The 18,064-nt window shown below is 37.2% G+C and overlaps 1 protein-coding gene across 6 annotated transcripts in view; it reads right to left on the bottom strand.

Annotated features, from left to right (window-relative positions):
- Nucleotides 1–18,064, bottom strand: part of GALC (galactosylceramidase) — a 68,242-nt gene that overhangs the window by 48,147 nt on the left and 2,031 nt on the right. For 3 of the 6 annotated variants that reach the window (XM_073242013.1, XM_036991531.2, XM_073242017.1), the window contains exons 2-7: nt 10,100–10,168; nt 9,825–9,888; nt 8,289–8,402; nt 6,248–6,387; nt 4,351–4,389; nt 232–362 (exon numbers count right to left, since the gene is read on the bottom strand). In XM_073242013.1, coding sequence (XP_073098114.1) covers nt 232–362; nt 4,351–4,389; nt 6,248–6,387; nt 8,289–8,402; nt 9,825–9,888; nt 10,100–10,168 — 557 coding nt within the window. Of the gene's footprint in view, nt 1–231; nt 363–4,350; nt 4,390–6,247; nt 6,388–8,288; nt 8,403–9,824; nt 9,889–10,099; nt 10,169–18,064 lie in introns of those variants that run through there. The other 3 variants (XM_073242014.1, XM_073242016.1, XM_073242015.1) reach the window with 3 other exon arrangements.

Below are 18,064 nucleotides of genomic sequence, written 5' to 3'. Positions count from 1 at the left end.
TTTAAAAGTTATCAATACATTTCATTGCCATAGAAGGATCCCAAAATATATATATTTCAAAGAAAAGGAATGAAATATCAGTTATACACACTTTAGTTAAGTAAATTCAAAAAAACTATATCTGAAAATGTAATCAAATTGGAAGGAGAAGGCAAAAACAAAGGCACAGTGAATATCCACAGCCAGCAACCAGCAGCTGTTAGTTTTCAAAATAAAACATGTCTTACTTACCCTATAACATCAACCACCTTCAGGAGCTCAGAGTCAAGCAGCATGGAAGTAGAAATGGGCTCCCAGAGATTATCGCTCGCTATAATTTTCACTTGCTGGAGACCCTGATAGTTCAGCATTCTTCTTAACACCTTTGAGGAGATATACAGAACATGGGAAAGCTTACAAATGAGTTCTCAGCTGTTGAATTACAACCAAGATAGCTAAAGTATCTTCATAAGTCAGCATCCTGGACAATAGTGTCAATATTATTTCTCAATAAAAATGTGCCTCCTGTGGGAAATAAAAGATCATCATTAAGATAAACTTCATGGGAATGTAAAAAGGAAAAAAAAAAAACCCCATGAGGTAAAAATGTCTTAGCAGGATTTTCCCTCTGACTTTTAAATGACTTTTAATCATAGAAAATTTCAGTTGAAAGGTAGAATTTTTTTTTAAATCGTAGTAGTACTACCCAGAAATAACCATTATTATTTTGGCACACATTCTGTCAGGAATAGTCTTATACAGACTCAGTAGTAATACTGGGATCAAATTAAGCATATCAACTGGTAAAATGCTTTAACCTAAAATTTTGAGTATTTTCCAATGTCTTTAAATATTCTGGCATTACTGAAAATACTATAGTTCTTAATATTCTGCACCATACTAAAAGTAGAAATAACTATTCCATTGTTACTCTCAAGTCTTTTACACTTATAGACAGGACAAGCAATAAATTCTACCTATAGGACTATCCACCCAGGAAAAATGAAAAGACTGAATTCTAACAAGAAATAAATCAACAAAGCACAGAGGGCCTACTCTGGTATTTAGCACCATTCATAGGCCCCATGAGGACTCTGAAAGAAGCACAAGACAGTGATCTCACCCCTAGGTGGCAAATCAGCAACATACAAAAACTAAGAGGGTAAATTAGAAAACTAGAGAGCAGGTACACAGCATAATGTATGGATTGACAATATGTAAAACAAGAGCAGAGAAAAGGAGACATCATTTTACCCAGGAGCAAACGGATCAGATTTCAAAACAGAAGTAGTTCTGGGTGAATGGCTATGAATAAGCCACTGCTATCCCCAACCATGTGGAAGTAGTAGGTGCTCAATAAATAGCAGCTGAATTAATTAGGATAAGAAAGAACAAAGAATTTCAAAGCTCACTTTTTGCATTCTAACTTTCCTGAACTTGGGAATTTTCTAATTAATGTGCTCTTTTCAGAGGCAAATAATAAAAACTTTAATCAATTTCATGTTGTACTTTACAATGGGTGGTTTCTGAGAAATGATGTACTATGGTATTTTAGAAAACAAGGAGAAAATTCACATAGCCATCCAAGTTCATCTTTCAGAAAAGGTCAGCTGAGTCCTAAGACACCCTGGAAGCGATTGGAACAGATTCTTAACAATAAATAGAAACCAACTCTCTAGATTCAGTTGGTCTGATAATCCTTATCCCTCTACTAGGAGACCGATCTTGAGTCTCACCCTAAAATTCTTTTATTCTTACAGAAAGGAGGGAGAGCAACTTAGTCAACTGAGTATTTACCATCATGAATATACCTAGTTTTTCTAGTGCTATTCCTAGACCATCACCTCTAAAATTGTTTGCTTTTTTATACAGCATATTAAAATAACATTCCAAAACATACAAGTCTATGAACTATATTTTAAAAATAAGTTTCCATCCCAAAGTCAATATGAACAGCAGCATTCTTTGAGCAAAGAATGTATTTATCTAATGTATTTTCAAATATTGTTTGGGTTGTAGAAGCCTTCTCCTCTCCCCAACTTAGATGGAAACCTATTCATAAGATAATGAAAGGAAAGCTGTTCTTGTTTAACTCAGTGAAGGTCCAGAAAATCAAACATCCATTTCTACTTATCACCCTCAAATCCTAGATGGGATTTTTCCAAACACAATTTAAAAACTACAACACTGAAAACCAGAGTAAATCATCAATACAATGCAAATAGCAAAAATAAAAAGAAACAATAGCTCTGTCATCCTTACTTAAATCACTTGTTTGTATTGTACTTACTTCTACTCTTATAAAATAAATCATTATTTCCAGGGACCATCTTACTATACTATATGGATTATATATTCATTAAGCTTATCAAATCTGAACGCTACATTCATTTGCCATTACTGAACTCTTACCAATAGGCATTTTAACAAACTGAACACAGATTCCAATAAAATCTTGCTACAAAAACGACAAATACAAACTTACAGCCTTTATGTCCTAGGATATTTTACTGCAGGTAAACTAAAGATTGAGAGAAGAGTAAATGAAACCTGAACTGTTTAAAACACTGATGACATGAGTCTTAAAACACCATTTAGTCTCTCAAGTTAACCTGAATTGGAATACAATGGAATCAGCAAGAAACTCTTATTATTAAAAGAAAATTAAAACCACCTCAGCTGTAGATCATTGGTTAAAAAAAGAAAAAGGAAACCAGATTCTAACACTTCTAAGGCTGCCTTCCGATGTAATGAACACAACTAGAGAGACACATGTACAATCCCGGAGGAAAACAAACCGTGCAATGTCAAATTCAGGTAGAAAAAGCATTCCTAACTCTTCACTACTGAGACGCTGCCATGACACCGTGCACCTGAGCGCTGGGTTACCAGGACACGCGCACTAACTTGGCTTCCATTCTGTGCTCTTGCTGCTCTCATCAGACCCGTACTTACAGCAGTCACGACTTCCCACTAGCAACCCGTGCACTTTGATCTTACACTAGCCTCTTGGCCCCAGCTCCCAAAAACACCCAGCCACACTTCTCACCACCTCCCTGGTAGTGTCTGCAGCCTGAGGTGACCCTGAGTTACCGGCTCTGGCTACAGTCCATCCTATCAAATCCTACAACTGGTTAGTTCCACTGTGCCACTACTCCAGAGAACACACTGGCCAAGAAATGGCTCAGTGCTGCCACCCATCTAATCCATTTATCACCACTTGTTCTTCCCCCAAATCCCTTTACTTCTTTATCTTCACTCCTTTGCAGTCGTGCTCCTGCCTTAGCAACTTGGGGAGCTCCTACGCAACGCATCTTGAAGGTTTCAACTCCAGGCCACCTGCTTCAATGGACTTCCCTCACCCACCTAAGCAGAGGTGTCATCTTCTCCCTGCACCTTCTGACAACATGTATGTGCATTACTCTGCTAGAGAAATTATGACTGATATTTTATTTGCCCATATGGGACTCTAGTGCCCCCAAAGGTAAACTCCTTTGGGGAAGAAACAGTATTTTTTATCCTTGTACTCCAAGCATGTGCACAATGCTTGACAAACTAGGTGTGGACTAAATGCTTGTTGATTGAATTACTGAAAAAAACAAATGAAAAAAATTTAGTGGTATTAAAAACATGACACTCAATTTAAAGAAAATCTTTTAAAACTGAAACAAAATACAACCACAAAACTGTATTTCTTGGAGTGAACACACATAAAACAGACAAATGGAACTGAAAAGTAAGTTAGAGAATACCTCCACCTGAAAAGTTAAACTGCCATTTGTTTTCCATTGATATGAGGCGTTATTATGTTTTTCCTTTCCCCCAAAATAGTAATGATAGTAGTTCTCTCGTATGAGAGGTAATAAGAATTAAATGGAGATAAATATTGAGGAAAAGTGGCTCAAAAAAGAACATGCTTTTCAAATGGTAGTTGCTAACCTATTTGTTAATCACGAATAGAAAGACACCACACTCCAATATAATAGGCATTCAAACGAAAACAGGAATGAGACTATATGCTAGAAATTTTGCTATGACTATGAAAGAAAAGAGCTACATTTTTTGAAGTCCCAGAAGTCTAAAATTATACAATTGTTTTTATAATGATTACCATAATTCCATAAATAATGAATTTTAAAATAGGAAAATTTAACACAACTCTTCAGACACATGCAATTTGGGACTTACAGGGAATTATGATGATTCAATCAGGAACTTAAACATTATTAAGATTTTGCTTGAATTTTATGTCACAACAAGCAAAACAACTGAACTGTAAAAATTAGTGTTCCTACTACTAATTTCCCTGGAACCATAAAGAACTAACTCACTAATAACTTAAAGGTAAAAAGAGTTTAAAGTTATACAGACCTTGATATAATTGATGTCAAATGCCCTCTCATTCCAAATCTGCAAAACAGAAAATCAAAAAGTCTGTCTTAAAGTTCGTACATGTCAGAAAGCAAACATTATCATCAAGGTCCACTTAGCTCATTGTCTGCATCATCGAAAAAGTAATTTTTCTTATTTTAAGGAATATCCTGTTATTAAACTGATAGATATTTATAAGACAATATAACATTTTTAATTAAAATACTGTTTTTGAAAGGCTTAAAATATTTGGTGGATATTTTTCAAAAAGTCATTTATTCCAGAGACGTCTAAAAATGGAATATCCATTTAATCATTCAATAAATACTGACAATGCAATGTGTGCCAAGGACTATACTAGAAACTGGAGACCTACAAGACATGGGGATTGTTGTAATAATTCTTACAAGACCCTTACAGGCACACCTATAAATATACTGTAAAAGAATAATTTCTTTTTTTAGCACACAAAGAATCACAGTGATATGCTATATCACAGAAGCAAACTCTTAACGAAGACAGATAAAAGGAACATGCACAAATCTCGTAGGTTTAGAATCATGAAGCATGAGGTTTTAGAGCTGAAAGAGAACTTCCATGACTTTTCATTTTGCAGCTGAGAAAACTCAAAAACACGGATGGGCGTAGAGTCTAGGCACTATAATTCTTTTTAGCCCTAATGATAAGGAAATTGTTTCTTATCAAAGAAACTCCTCACCATGGCATAGAATTATCAAGAATCTAAAAGAAATGTGAATCACCCATTACTTACCGAAAACATTTTCTAAGAACAACTTCATCATAATAGGATATTATTAGATACAAACCTACATTTAGTGTCACTATGGGTTAAAAGTATCCTGACATTTAAATAAGTTCTCAAATACAAACTAGTTTTCAGTTCTAATTTGAAGGATAACAAAAACAAGTATTATTCCTGTTTCTGATTCCCACAGCCCTTGGCTCATCCTCATGTTCTATTTCATCCTGTGATACTACAGTTTGTCTGTCACACACTCTCAATGAACTCAAGAGCTTCTTAGTCTTGGTATCTTTAAAAACATAATAGTCACAGTGTGTGTGACACAGTAGGAGTTCAATAATTGCTTGCTAACTGCAAGAAGACTTTAAAAGTCAGTTTTGACAGATGGCATATTAATAAATAAAAATGTATGGATACCCCTGTGTGTGTATGTAAGGCTCTGTGGGGTACAACAGTGGGAGGCATGCTTCCAGCCTACCAACAGACCAGCCAGAAAGATAAGACACCGTGTTTCACATTTTGCAAATCATGAAAAGGTGTTAACTAACAATTTAGGACAAGGGTAGACAGTTTTTAGCCAGCCTGCCAAATCTGGTCCACCATTTCTATTTTTTACAGCCAGAGAGTGAAGAATGTTTTTTACAGTTTTAAGAGTTACATGTCAAATGGTTATATAATTATCTACATAATATCCTTATATTGCCATTTGACCCACCAAACCTAAAATATTTACTCTCTGGCCCTTTAAGAAAGAGTTTGCCTTCCCTTGTTTAGGACAATAGAAGATTCTTAAAGCAAAATGAGATTGATCATTAAACTGCAGAGTAAACATAGTACTGTAAAAACTAGAGAAACTAGGGAAAGATTTGAAGAATTTGAGCTGGGGTGGTACCAAAAACAAATGTTTTTAAAAAATAGTTCAGAGAAGGTATATACTTACACAGTTCTCAAAGTGGGAAGAATTTAGATGGGCAAAGGGGAAGAATAAAAGATCAAATGCAGTTAATTTGTTATCAGACATCAATAGAAATGCTCACGGTATAATGGTTAGTCAATGAGCCACAGAATAAAATTACTTGAAAAAGTTACAAATGAATGTCCAAAAGTTAACCATGTTTTAAAACTATTACTAACCCCAATATAATCAATGTCCAAATCATGATAATGCTTGGCGCCCATAATCCAGGTCATGACATAGTAGGCAGTCAGCTGAACATTGACGTAAGGCCAGTTGAAACCTTTTCCCAGCCATCCAGGGAATGACCACGGCAGCGCTACAGACCGGAAGAGCCAAAGGCGGAGTGAGTACAAAAGTGCTGGCCCAGCTAAAGACAAGGCACAATGAACCAGAGGACACAGGCCAAGCAGAAAGCCAATACGGATCAACTAAAGGGGGGATTATATACATACCATGCACAAACTCTCAAAATCCCTTCCAGCCTATGGACACAATAATTCCTTATTGATCTTAAAAGTCAGGTCCCATAATTCCAAATGCTCTTTCAAGGAAAAGAAATAAAAACAAACCAAAAACAAAAATAAACTCCTCTCTCAAGGATAATAGAAAGAAATGTAGCGTACAACTTAATACCCCCATGGCCTGCTATGGGGACATTTAATATTCAGTTTCTTTTCTCTGAGATCAAAACAAAGAGTTCTGAAAGCTTTTGGCTTAACTATTCCTATGAGATAAGTATAACACAAATTCCTCATTCACTGATTCATCATCTTACAATGTATGGCTACTGAAAGTACTATTAGGTGTCAAATTCTGCTAAACTAGTCTGTCCACATATTGGTATAAATGCCAATGACTCAACAGGGAAACAGACCTTTATTATATGATACAGATCAAATAATCCACATTCTCCAAATACCCTATTATTTTAAGTAAAAAAAAAGGCATAGAGAAGCACTAATTTCAATTCAAAATCTAATTCTGTTACTAATACACTAATAGAAGCTCAACAGTTAAGGAACTTAACTGTTAATATATATTACCAAATCTAGTTCACCACTGAAAAAAAAATCAAAATCGAAATGACAAAATGCTTGTTTTTCTAAACTCAGGAAGAATGCCTAAGTGTATCTGCATAAGAAATGTGACATTGAAATAATGGAAAATGTAAAACAATGAAATGCCAAATACATTCTGAAGGCCCACCACGTGTAAGTCTGTAAGTCCTTGTTAGGACACGGTTCAGCGTGCTAGATTTTCTACATTCAAATGAGAACTGACCTTGGAAGCAGTCCAATGGGCAAGTATATGTGCTGAAGTCAGTGGTGCTTTTTACTGCTCAAAACATTTCTGAAATCTCTTACGAAAGTCCATTTAGAAAGAACACACTGACTCATTTTTTTAAAGTTACAAAAACATACTTGCCCTTTAATTTGATTGTCAAAAAAATTTTTAATAACTTGAAATCAAGTCTATATGGATCTTATTAATCTCACTAAACTTACTCATTTCCAATAAAAGTATGCCACCACTATGTATGTTTGAAATATTTCACAGGTCTGCACACTGTTACAGGATAACTGTGAAATGAATACGGTCTCATTTGAGCAGTCATCCAATAATCCTACTACTAGAACTTGAGCTCCACAAGGGGTGGAAATTAGGGGTTGAACTGTCTGGTATCCCCAGTACCTAGAACAGTGACACTGTATCATTGAAGTTCAAAGTAAAGAAAAAGACCATTTTTGTATATGCCTCTTCTAGAAATGGGGTCTATGACTGCATGTATATATAATTTTTCAAATAGCTGGGATATACTACTACAAACAATATACAATTTTATAAACCACATTGCTATTTGACAAATTTTGATGAGAAATTTTCTTGAGAAAAACAATTTAGCATCACACACACACATACACAGCCAGAATGGAATTAGGTTCTGTATCTGACTTTGCCATTAACTAATTATCTGGCCTTAAGTCAGTGACATAATCTCTCTAAACCTCCACTGCTTCTGTAAAATGGGAAGAGTAATTATAAGGTCGGACATAATACAGAAGGGCAAAGAAAGGACCCTGCCTAGCACAGGCTTTGCTGTTGGGAGCATATGGGTAAATTAACATTACTGGTACTTTAAGTATTAAAAGTACAGATTCCAAATTTACAAGTTGAAGGAAAATAGATGGCAAGAGCATGGCAAACTACATTTCTTACCCATGAGTGTAATATTAGGGTTCCGCTTCTTAGCTTCCTTCATTAACCACCATTCATATCCACGGAAATAATTCTCATCTAATGTATAGTGCATGTGGGAGGGCTCAGTGCCATCTGAATGGGAGAGCAAAAGACACACTATGTATTCTTGGCGCTCACAATACATACACACACTTCAGAGTAGTATTCCAGTTCCAATCCTGAAGTAGGGCAAATAAGAATAATCTTATATAATTTGAGGACAGATGATCAAAGCATATTCATCTTTTTTCATTACTCTAAGCATTGCAGAGATCTTAATAAAACCACAACTTTCTATTATAAGCACTGCTGAGAAGTATTATCAACTCATGTAACTGAAAATTCCTAGGATTATATTTTTCTGGGCTTCCGGTCTCTGTGGATTTCAAATCTCTGCATCCAATTTAGATCCCCTCCATTTCCAGCTTCTTGGTCCTAGATGTGAATCCTGAGGCACCAAAGCCCCAAATTCTGACACCCCAAGTCTTGAGCTACACAATATGTCTGTTATATCAAGACAACAGAGTTTTGAAGAAAAGGGAATGAGTTCACATCCCCAGTGTGACAAGGGAGGTAACTGACATCAGTCCTTATGTGCTACCACGTTTCACAAGTATCTGTCCTTGTTAAGACGGAAAGGGGAGCTTGCCCTGCTCTTCTTAAAGGTGAACACCAGAATTCACAAGAACTACCTGCTTCTGTATGTCTGCCTCTATCTTAGCTTCCACAAATAAAGATGCCAGTCATTAACAATTCTAAATAAAAGGGTTTGACAATAAAATACATGTCCTCTAGGAAGAGCCTGGGGAAAGTTTTTGTTACGGAGTTTTGTTTTTGATTTGCATTTTTTACTTTCAACATAAATACTAATGGCACCACACAGATATATCTATTTAACAAATATTATTTCCAAGTCACTTTCAAGACAATGGATACACAGACAATACTCTAAAGGTCACTATAATAGAATCTGACATAAATAATGAGCTAATAATCATTCAGAACTTTTAACTGACTACATGTACTACGCAAAGCCAGCCAAAATGGTTCACAGTGAAGACTGAAAATTTAGTGGTTAAAAATAATTTTGCTTTTAAGAGAAAAAAGCTCTATTTCTGAAATACTGATTATTTATTCTCCCACATATTTTGTTTAAAGTTAATATCTGAAATGCTTTACACATTAAAAGTTTTCTTTTTTTAACTTCTAACTAAATTTCAAATTGTCCTTATGCTTTGTCTAAGTTATTATAGTTTTTTAAAAACCGTGCATTTGTTTACTATTGATTATTTCAACTAAATAAGCAATATGAAGTCCTGCTGTTTTTTTATGGAAAAAATGGATATTTGGATATATTTTTTAAATGGGTGTAAAAAAGGAATAGTCTCCTAAGCAATAACCAACATCAACATAAAAAATGTTGGTATCACTGAGGTTCTGACATCACAGCCCATAAGTTTAGGTAGAGATTAAAAATATTGGGGGGAAAAAATCCCATTTCCCAAATACTCCTACCTGTTGTCTGCCCATCACCACCTATTTCGACTTTCAGAATATGCAAAGAAGCCCCAAAGTTTGGCTGGAGAAAGAAGAAACATATTAATGCTGTGAAGGACAAAACACTTCTAGATAATTACTAATTGTTGCATTGGTTTTACAGATGAGAAAACCAAGGCAAAACTCAAATAGCAGATTACTCCAAAAGTAATTTGCTGATAAATTCTATCAGCAAAATTCACCACAATTTCTAAAATATCACAGGTACTACTAAATAATTATTCTTTCATTACCTTAAAGAGATAATCCAATACTTGAGAACGATAGGGCTCTGGGTAATTTACTAGAAGTCGGGACGTTGCCTAGAAGAAAAGTTTTCAGAAGTATGAATAAAACAAATCCAGTCATGAACACTTTTTCATAGTGATTATGCACAACCCCTTGTGTGCCCACAGTTAGCCAGCTCTTGGGCAAAACTGAGCTATGCAAAGTCACTTTCCAGATTGTTTGCCCACCTATGTTTTGCCCATCAGTGGACAAATTAGCCTGTTTTTGTCTGATAGTTAAAACACGGGTTCCAAACAACAAGCAAGTTTCTCCTCTACTGAAGTGAGGGTTGTCTGGGAGGTGGGCTTGCTAAGTCTGTTGATGGATCTCATGATTATGATTGATCTTGAGGACCTTGACTCAGAGAGCGGTCATTAAAAGAAATGAAACTTACATTCACTATCTTAAGATCATTCGTCAACAACCATATCTGGGACCGAGATGGGAAGATGAATCTCAGGTAATTTTCCCCCTCAACATCTTGCAGGAAAATTATAAGCAGCAATTCTTCTCATCCTTACTACTCTCCTCATCCTTACTAAAGTTTATTGGATTTAAAGGATGACCACACAATGATCCTCAGGCCAAGTTGTACTAAGGAAACCTCAGAAAGATGGCATCAGAATAAACGGAAACACAGAGATGGAGTCTGCAGGGACCAACACTTGGTCACACCTAACCAACAGCTGATGAATGCTTGAAGAAATCGCAAAACCAGTAACCAACCAATAATGTATCCTTTGGGAAGCAATATAAGAGAAATAAAGGAGATGAATTAACATGAAATAGTGGCATGTCCCCAGGCCTGGAAGCCTGAAAAGCACCAGGTTTAAGCTATTGACACCCTGACAAGTGTACAACAAGGGCAAGATACTTGACTTGTATGGAGTTCAACATCCTGCTTTATACTGTCATATACGCTACCACTGACATTCTGGCAGTCCCAATATCCACCTCACAACCTAGAACCTCCCAAACCCCAGCCACTGTGACACAGACCAATGGAACTATTCTCTATTCACTTCAAGCTCAACACAACCCCAACCAAACAACACTGTTCCCTAAATCTGTTCCTTCTCCTGCATTTGCTGTCTTAGTAAAGAACATCTGCCTAAACCATAAACTTAGGGTCACCCTTCCACCAAACTTCCCATCTATCTCCAGACACCAAGACCTCCTTAATCTGTCTCAAATCCATCCCCTCACTTCACCCCCACTGACTTCATCTAGGCCTTCCTCAATTATCAGAACAGCCTAAATGGTCTCAGAGTCTCCTGCCTGTCTCCTGTATTCTACCTTGCACACTACCTGTCAGATTAGTCTTCCCAAAACACAGATCTAACCATGAAGGCACTCTGCTTAAGCCTGCCTAGACCTTCCCTCCCCAAAGAACTTTCAGAATGAAGTTCAAATTGCTGTTTTATTTCCAAATCCCTTAATTATTTGGATCCTAACTCTAACACTTTACTGTTTATCATTATCACACCTTTTACCTAAACGTATCAAATGGCTTTTTCTCTTTCTTCAGTATGGAATGCATCCCATACCCTCATTTGGCCACTTCCCACTCATCCTTCAGCTTTCAGCTCAAGCTCCATCTCTTCAAGGAAGGAAACCTTCTGCTTAACGTAGGTGCCCTTCCTGTGTCTCCCGTGCACCAGTCCACAAGTTCACCACAACTCTTCTAACACTATCCCCTCATCATCACCGCTTTACTTTCCTGTCTCACCCCAAGTTCCTTAAGGACAGGTACTGTGTCTTATTCAAGTTCATATCCCATTTATTCTCTTACTCAATAAACATTCATTTACTACCTTCTGTATTATCATTTGTTACATTGGTACAGGTGACCCAGTACAAGAGGGTTTGAGCCAGACGGAGCTGGCTTCCAGGTTCCACCATTTACAAGCTATGTGACCAATGGCAAATTATTGTAAAATGGTTATCTTATGCATCCAGCTGTTCTAAAGCTAAAATAAGAGGTAAGTGAAGGACTTAGCACAGTAGTCCATACATACCGAATTACCAAATTACCAATTACACTCCCTGAATAAGTCCTGGAGTGGCTTACAACCAGCTCAGGAAGAAGACTTAGCACAGTATCTGGCACACGGTAAGTTCTCAATATCCAAGCAAGCATTGTATACCCAAATGGGCAGAAAAAATTTCATTTAACGTCCTTGGGATAACTTTCTCTTCCTTACCTACGAAACAGGATAATACTACCAAAATAAGACATCTTCCAGATCCATTCTAAGTACTTCATATCCATTAAATACTAAATTTTAATTTAGCCCCTACCAGGCAAGTACCTGAGACAAAGAGGGATTAAATTAAGTAGAAGGTTAAATCAGACTGTTGGCTAATGTACATGTGGTTAGAGAGGAAAGGGTGTGTTTTCTTGGCAAAGACTTCAGGGCAAATCCTGTGGGTTCCTGCCTGTGGTGGGGGCTCAACCTGGACACAGCCCTGAGGTCAGCCACTAGAGGGCCCTCCTGAAGGAAATGTCCATACACTAAGTGGCAGGACCCAGAACAGACCCCTGGCAATCTGCTCTTAAATCCACATTATCAACTACTGCACCATACCGCCTTCCCTATCAGATATGAAGATTAAATGAAGATTTAGACCGAGCTAGACACCAGGGACTCCATAAATAAGTTATTTAAAGGGGTTACACAAATAATGTAGCCATTTTCATTCAGTATTTACTCTGCTTCAAGATGAGTAATGCACTCTACACAGGGACAATATCAGGATAGATATGAGTTATGAAAATTTTCACTTTAATAATTTTAAATGAGTTAATAAAAAAAATAACCAAATACTTCCATTTTTCAGCAGATTTAAACATTGGATTTATTATCACCAATAAGGATAGTAAGATAAATGGGCCCTCATTTTATGAAATACTGGTTATTCCAGGTTTAAACCACAGAAATAAAGAGAACAGCAGTAGTAAAGAACAAATACATTAGTCCATTAGTCCACAGGTTACCTTGAAATGTGTCCCAACACCTATGAGTAAGGTTGCAACATTAGGAAATAAAAGTATAAAAATCAACAAGAATCAGTTGGGTCAAGGAAGTTTGGTAGGGGGGAACAGTTTCCACAGTCTTATCTGTGATCAGGCGACAGACCAAGTAATACCCTGTCATATAAACTCTGACAGTTGGCTTTTTCCTTTCATAATGCAAGCTTTAATTGTCAAGGCATCCACTTTTCAGCAATAATGATGTTTTATGGTATGTCTACTTAAAAACAGTCCCCCAAATCTTTTTGGTAATTTGAAACCTTAGAGTTTTGCAAGTTAAATGACGAAAATTCATTGGCTATATAGATCATTGCCAACTAATACAAAATACTGAAACATTAATTACTGAACATAGGTTTATCTAATTTTGGTTTCTTATTACAGAGAAACTAAAGATATTTGGATCTGCTAGTAAACATATCCTGTGCTACACTGAAAAACTGTACTTTATAAAGAAAGAGGCATATGCTTCTAGAAATTATAAAATGTATTCATAAATTTGCCAATATTCAGAATGCTGGTATAACAGTCCACAATTGCTTGCTTCCTAGTTTTCACTAGAAATTAAGGTTTCTAAGAGTTAAGAATTCTAATTAATATATGTAATACTAGAAGTAACAAAAGGAGCATATCTATGCAAGGAAAATAGTCTGTATTTTGGCTAAGAAAAAATATAAGGTATGGAAATGCATTTTTGTTAAGGGAAGTGAAAGTAATGTTGTCCTAAAGTAGACAGACTAAACGGATATAGAAAGTTGGGGAGGAAAGGAAAAGAAAGAAAATTTTACCTTGTATAGTCAAGCTGGCTAAAAATGAAATAAATTAATTATGAAGATTTTTTAAATAAGCTTTAATATAACAAATAGTGTACTTGTATAAAACTAAAACTTAACTTTCTTTTATCTGCTAAGAAGATAAAGTTTTCTTGGACTATTGGTCTGCTCTTGGTAAGATTGTGAAAGGTTTCTTTTTTTAACTTTTTGAGTAATCTGCTAGGAAACAAAGATTCTGTGTTTTTTCAAAATAATTTCCTGTGCTTCTTGTTGTCTTTATCGCATCTTTGATTAGTTAAGAAAACTATGTCTTCTCTATTAATAAAGCTCCAAGGTGTTTTTTTGGTGCAACTACGTAACTTTCTGTATTTGCCTGTGAAGTCTTTAATTTTAATTTTGGCTAAATGGATAAATAAGTATTATCTCACTGTGACCTATGCTTCCATATAATCAAGTGTTTTAAAAACTTTTGATGTTTTTGACAAACTTCCCAAAATCAAATTCTAAATTAAGTCTTTCTGACATTGAACTAACTTCAGGATTTTCCAGAGAATCCCTGGAATGAATAAAGAAATGTGTTCAGAAATTCCTACCTACAAAAAGATGTTAAACAAATTAGGTATATTTGATATGTTAAACTGCATGGGAAGCATTGTCAAATAAGTAATGCTAAACCTTCTTTAGCTTGTATTTGTATGGGTATATGTCATTAATGTAAGTAGTGTTCCAGAAATTCCCAGCCATGCTATGTAAAGCCCACTAAAAGGGACTCAGAGTTAACCAGATAAAACTAGAGAGTCAGAAAAGACTCACTGACTTAACAAGTTAAATCAGTTGAAGCTCCAAAGGCCAAGAATAACTTGGAAATGTTGGGATATTGCCCAGATAAAAAAAACCATCCAAGTGCAGCCCATGTCTTCATTGTATCAATTAGATCATGCCATTGTAAAATATACTTTAGCCTGCTAAAAAGCCCAGCTTACTCTTTAACTTAACTTATGTGCTGTTTTTAGCTCTTTCTCTAGCCCTTAATCAAGTAACTTTGCAACGAGGGCAGGAGACAGACTTCGGAAGTATAAATAAACCTATGTGGACAAAGAATGCTGAACTCCCAAACCAACAGTCACCTAAATAACCCTATTCTTAAGACAAAACTCCAAAAGAATTCTGAATCGCCTTAATACATCATGCCTTATGCTGACCCTTACCCAGAAAAGCCCTCTAAAACCCCACACCATGCACCTCCTTCTCTCTGAGGTTGCCCACAGTTGCCTTGCTTTGAATGTGTCACTCTCTCTGTCCTACTGCAGATAAGCAGGGAGGGGCTCCTGAGAGCTCTGATCTGGGCTTGCAAGCTCCCATTGCCTGGGTGACCCAGATGGAACTGTAGCTGTACAATCATGCTCCTTGGCAGCCTGCCTGAATGTCTCCTTTCTTCACCTCTGGGAAGTGCTCATACATAACCTCACTCCACCCAGTGCTCTGTGGCTCCCCCAAATCCTGGGGTGGTAGGGATTTAATTCCCACACCGTGCAGATCCAAGTGGACACTGGATGCCAGGCAACACTGGCTTCAGGAGTTGGCGAGGGATTATGCCCTTAGGCCGAGTAGCAGTTCAATGAGCTTCCCTTTCCTCCCTCCATTTTCCCTTCCTCTCTGCTTTATTCAAGTAAACCTGCCTTTTCTTGACTCTGGCCCACTCCTCTCCTGGAGTGAATTCATATAAAACTTTTACTCTGCTTCACTACTGTGTTTCTGCCCTTCAATTCTTTGTTGCAGCAGGGACAAGAACTGAGGAAAATAAGCTCAAATTCCACCCCCCCAACACCTGTAACAGGACACAACTGAAAACATTGGTTATATTACCAAGGCTTTGACAATAATGTCATATTTGAGAGACATGCACAGAACTTAGAGAAGACCAGACAGCATAAAGGAACTAAGGTTTACTTTGTGGAGCCAATAAAGTCCCTTCGAAAAACTGGCCTGATACCTTGTTTACAGGGCTCCTGTCAACCTTACCAGATGAGTAAGAAAGGTCACCTCCTGACAGGTCCAGGAATGTCAGGATATTTGGGGGACCTCAAGAAGAAAAGAATTCACCCAAATCTGCAAGTGTTGCAATCTGATGGGAAGTTCTTGGATTGGCTTCCTAGCCTCTAGAGACTTTTAAGAGTCCAATCTGAGATTCCTTGTAAAAAGGTCTAGCAGAGTGCATTTAAGAGAGACTACATGGTCAATCACTATTCTTACGCCCTCATGTAAATAATCAGGCCAAGTTTAATGAAACTTGAGTTAGTCTGAAAATAAATCAGTCTTACAGAAGTGGGGCTGACTATACAGAGAAAAATTATGTTTCAATGTAAAACTACAGTATACCCTTATGGATAACAGATTCCAGTCCTGTTAATTGTCCTTGAGGTTTGTTTTCTACTTGAAAACTGAACTGGATCCTGAATTCTGCTCATTTCCACCAGTATCTGGCTACAACTCTCCAAACATCACTGTTCCATTTTTCCTCCCACCCTTCTAACTTGAAATCACTGAGAACTAAAAATGCCCTTTTCCTGAAACCATGTAAGCTAAAGAGGAACAACTTGATACAAACTTCAGAGAATACACCCCATGCCTACTGCTATGTGGACCACACAGAAAGATGACCAGAGACATTCAAGCTTCAAACCAAGAAAACCTATCAGGTCACCACTGTCTGTCCCCACTCCATCTGAAGATGCTCTGGGCCCTTTATCTAGAAATCTTTTAAACTGGCCATGCTCAGGACTCAGACTGGATTTTTTTACCTGCTCCAAACACCAACCACTCTTTCTTTTGTTTCCATAGAAATGCCTCTTACTCAGTAACCTGATGCAAATTCTTGCAGCATGCAGGCCTAACTTCAGGAACCCACCTGCATCACACCTCCTGAAATGAGACACAACCCATTAACTGAACTGACCTATTCTCAGAACTAAGAGACTGATTGGTTTGATCAGATATAGAGCAATTCACCAACTCAGGACAGGTTCAAACCTACTTAAACCAGATGGCCCAAGACATAAAATATTTCACAATATTACCCAAATCTTTGAATAGACTCCTAGGGCACCAAGATCAAATGACAAAACCCTCCAAGCTTGGGACAATGGCTATGAACTAAATTTCAGGCTATTGCCTGTATAATCACTACAGAAGTGCTACTGTAATTCTATTTAGATGTGTACTTCCTGGGTTACAATGTGCCCTACCCATTTCAACCCATCTGCTACCCAGGCAGTTACTGTCTTCACCTTTGACTCTACCACCTTGGTATGAAGGGTGGATTAAAGTGTGAGCCACGCTAGTTATTTCCTTTTTGTAATGCAAGAGCTTGAGCTTTGACTATTTCAGGCATCTACTTTAAAGAGATATCCACTTCAAAGACATCTCTACTTTAAAGATGGCTATCTCAAATAAACAACTGAAGAGCCTGGGGAGGAAGGACGCTGAGGCACCTTTATTTTAGAGATGTTGGTTGATTTCAATATCTAACCATTTGGGCCACTTATTTCTTTTTTTATTCCTTTTTTTCTTCCTGTATTTTAAATTCCCACTCTTATGTTTTAATTTCTCCAGTAAGAGTGCACCCACAAAATTCTCTGCCCTCGGCTTTGGCCACAAGAAAAGTAGGACCAGGCAGGCACCTTTTCTTTCTCCACCCAACACCTGTGTGGCCCCAGGTGTTCCGTGTGTAGCCCCAAACCTGTCAGGTGTGCTGCATGCTTTCTAAAATTTGTAATAAGCCTCTGTCCCAGTCCCCTTATGGTTACTGCTGAGGGTATCTTAACAATCATAATAAAAACCAAAAGGTCAGGTCCAGCCACAGCACTTGTGATGGGAGTCACAGGCTGATGCAGGCACAAAACACCCACTCAGCAAGCAAGCATTCCAGCAGGCTCCTGATTGTATCTGTGGATACAAGCTCCTTCTAACTCTGCTCAACAAACAATCCATTCAAGAGTTTAGCCTTAACATTTTCAAATAAAATTACCTCTACCTGTGATCTGGGTGCAAAAATAAAAATATCCCTCTCACCCAAAGCTCTGTCACCTAAACCTCATAGACCCAAAGGTTACAATCAGAAGGGA

This window comes from Manis javanica, chromosome 8 (assembly GCF_040802235.1).
Source record: "Manis javanica isolate MJ-LG chromosome 8, MJ_LKY, whole genome shotgun sequence".
Classification (NCBI taxonomy): Eukaryota; Metazoa; Chordata; class Mammalia; order Pholidota; family Manidae; genus Manis; species Manis javanica.
The sequence above is the reverse complement of the archived record's forward strand: the minus strand, read 5'-3'. Positions and strand labels throughout refer to the sequence as shown.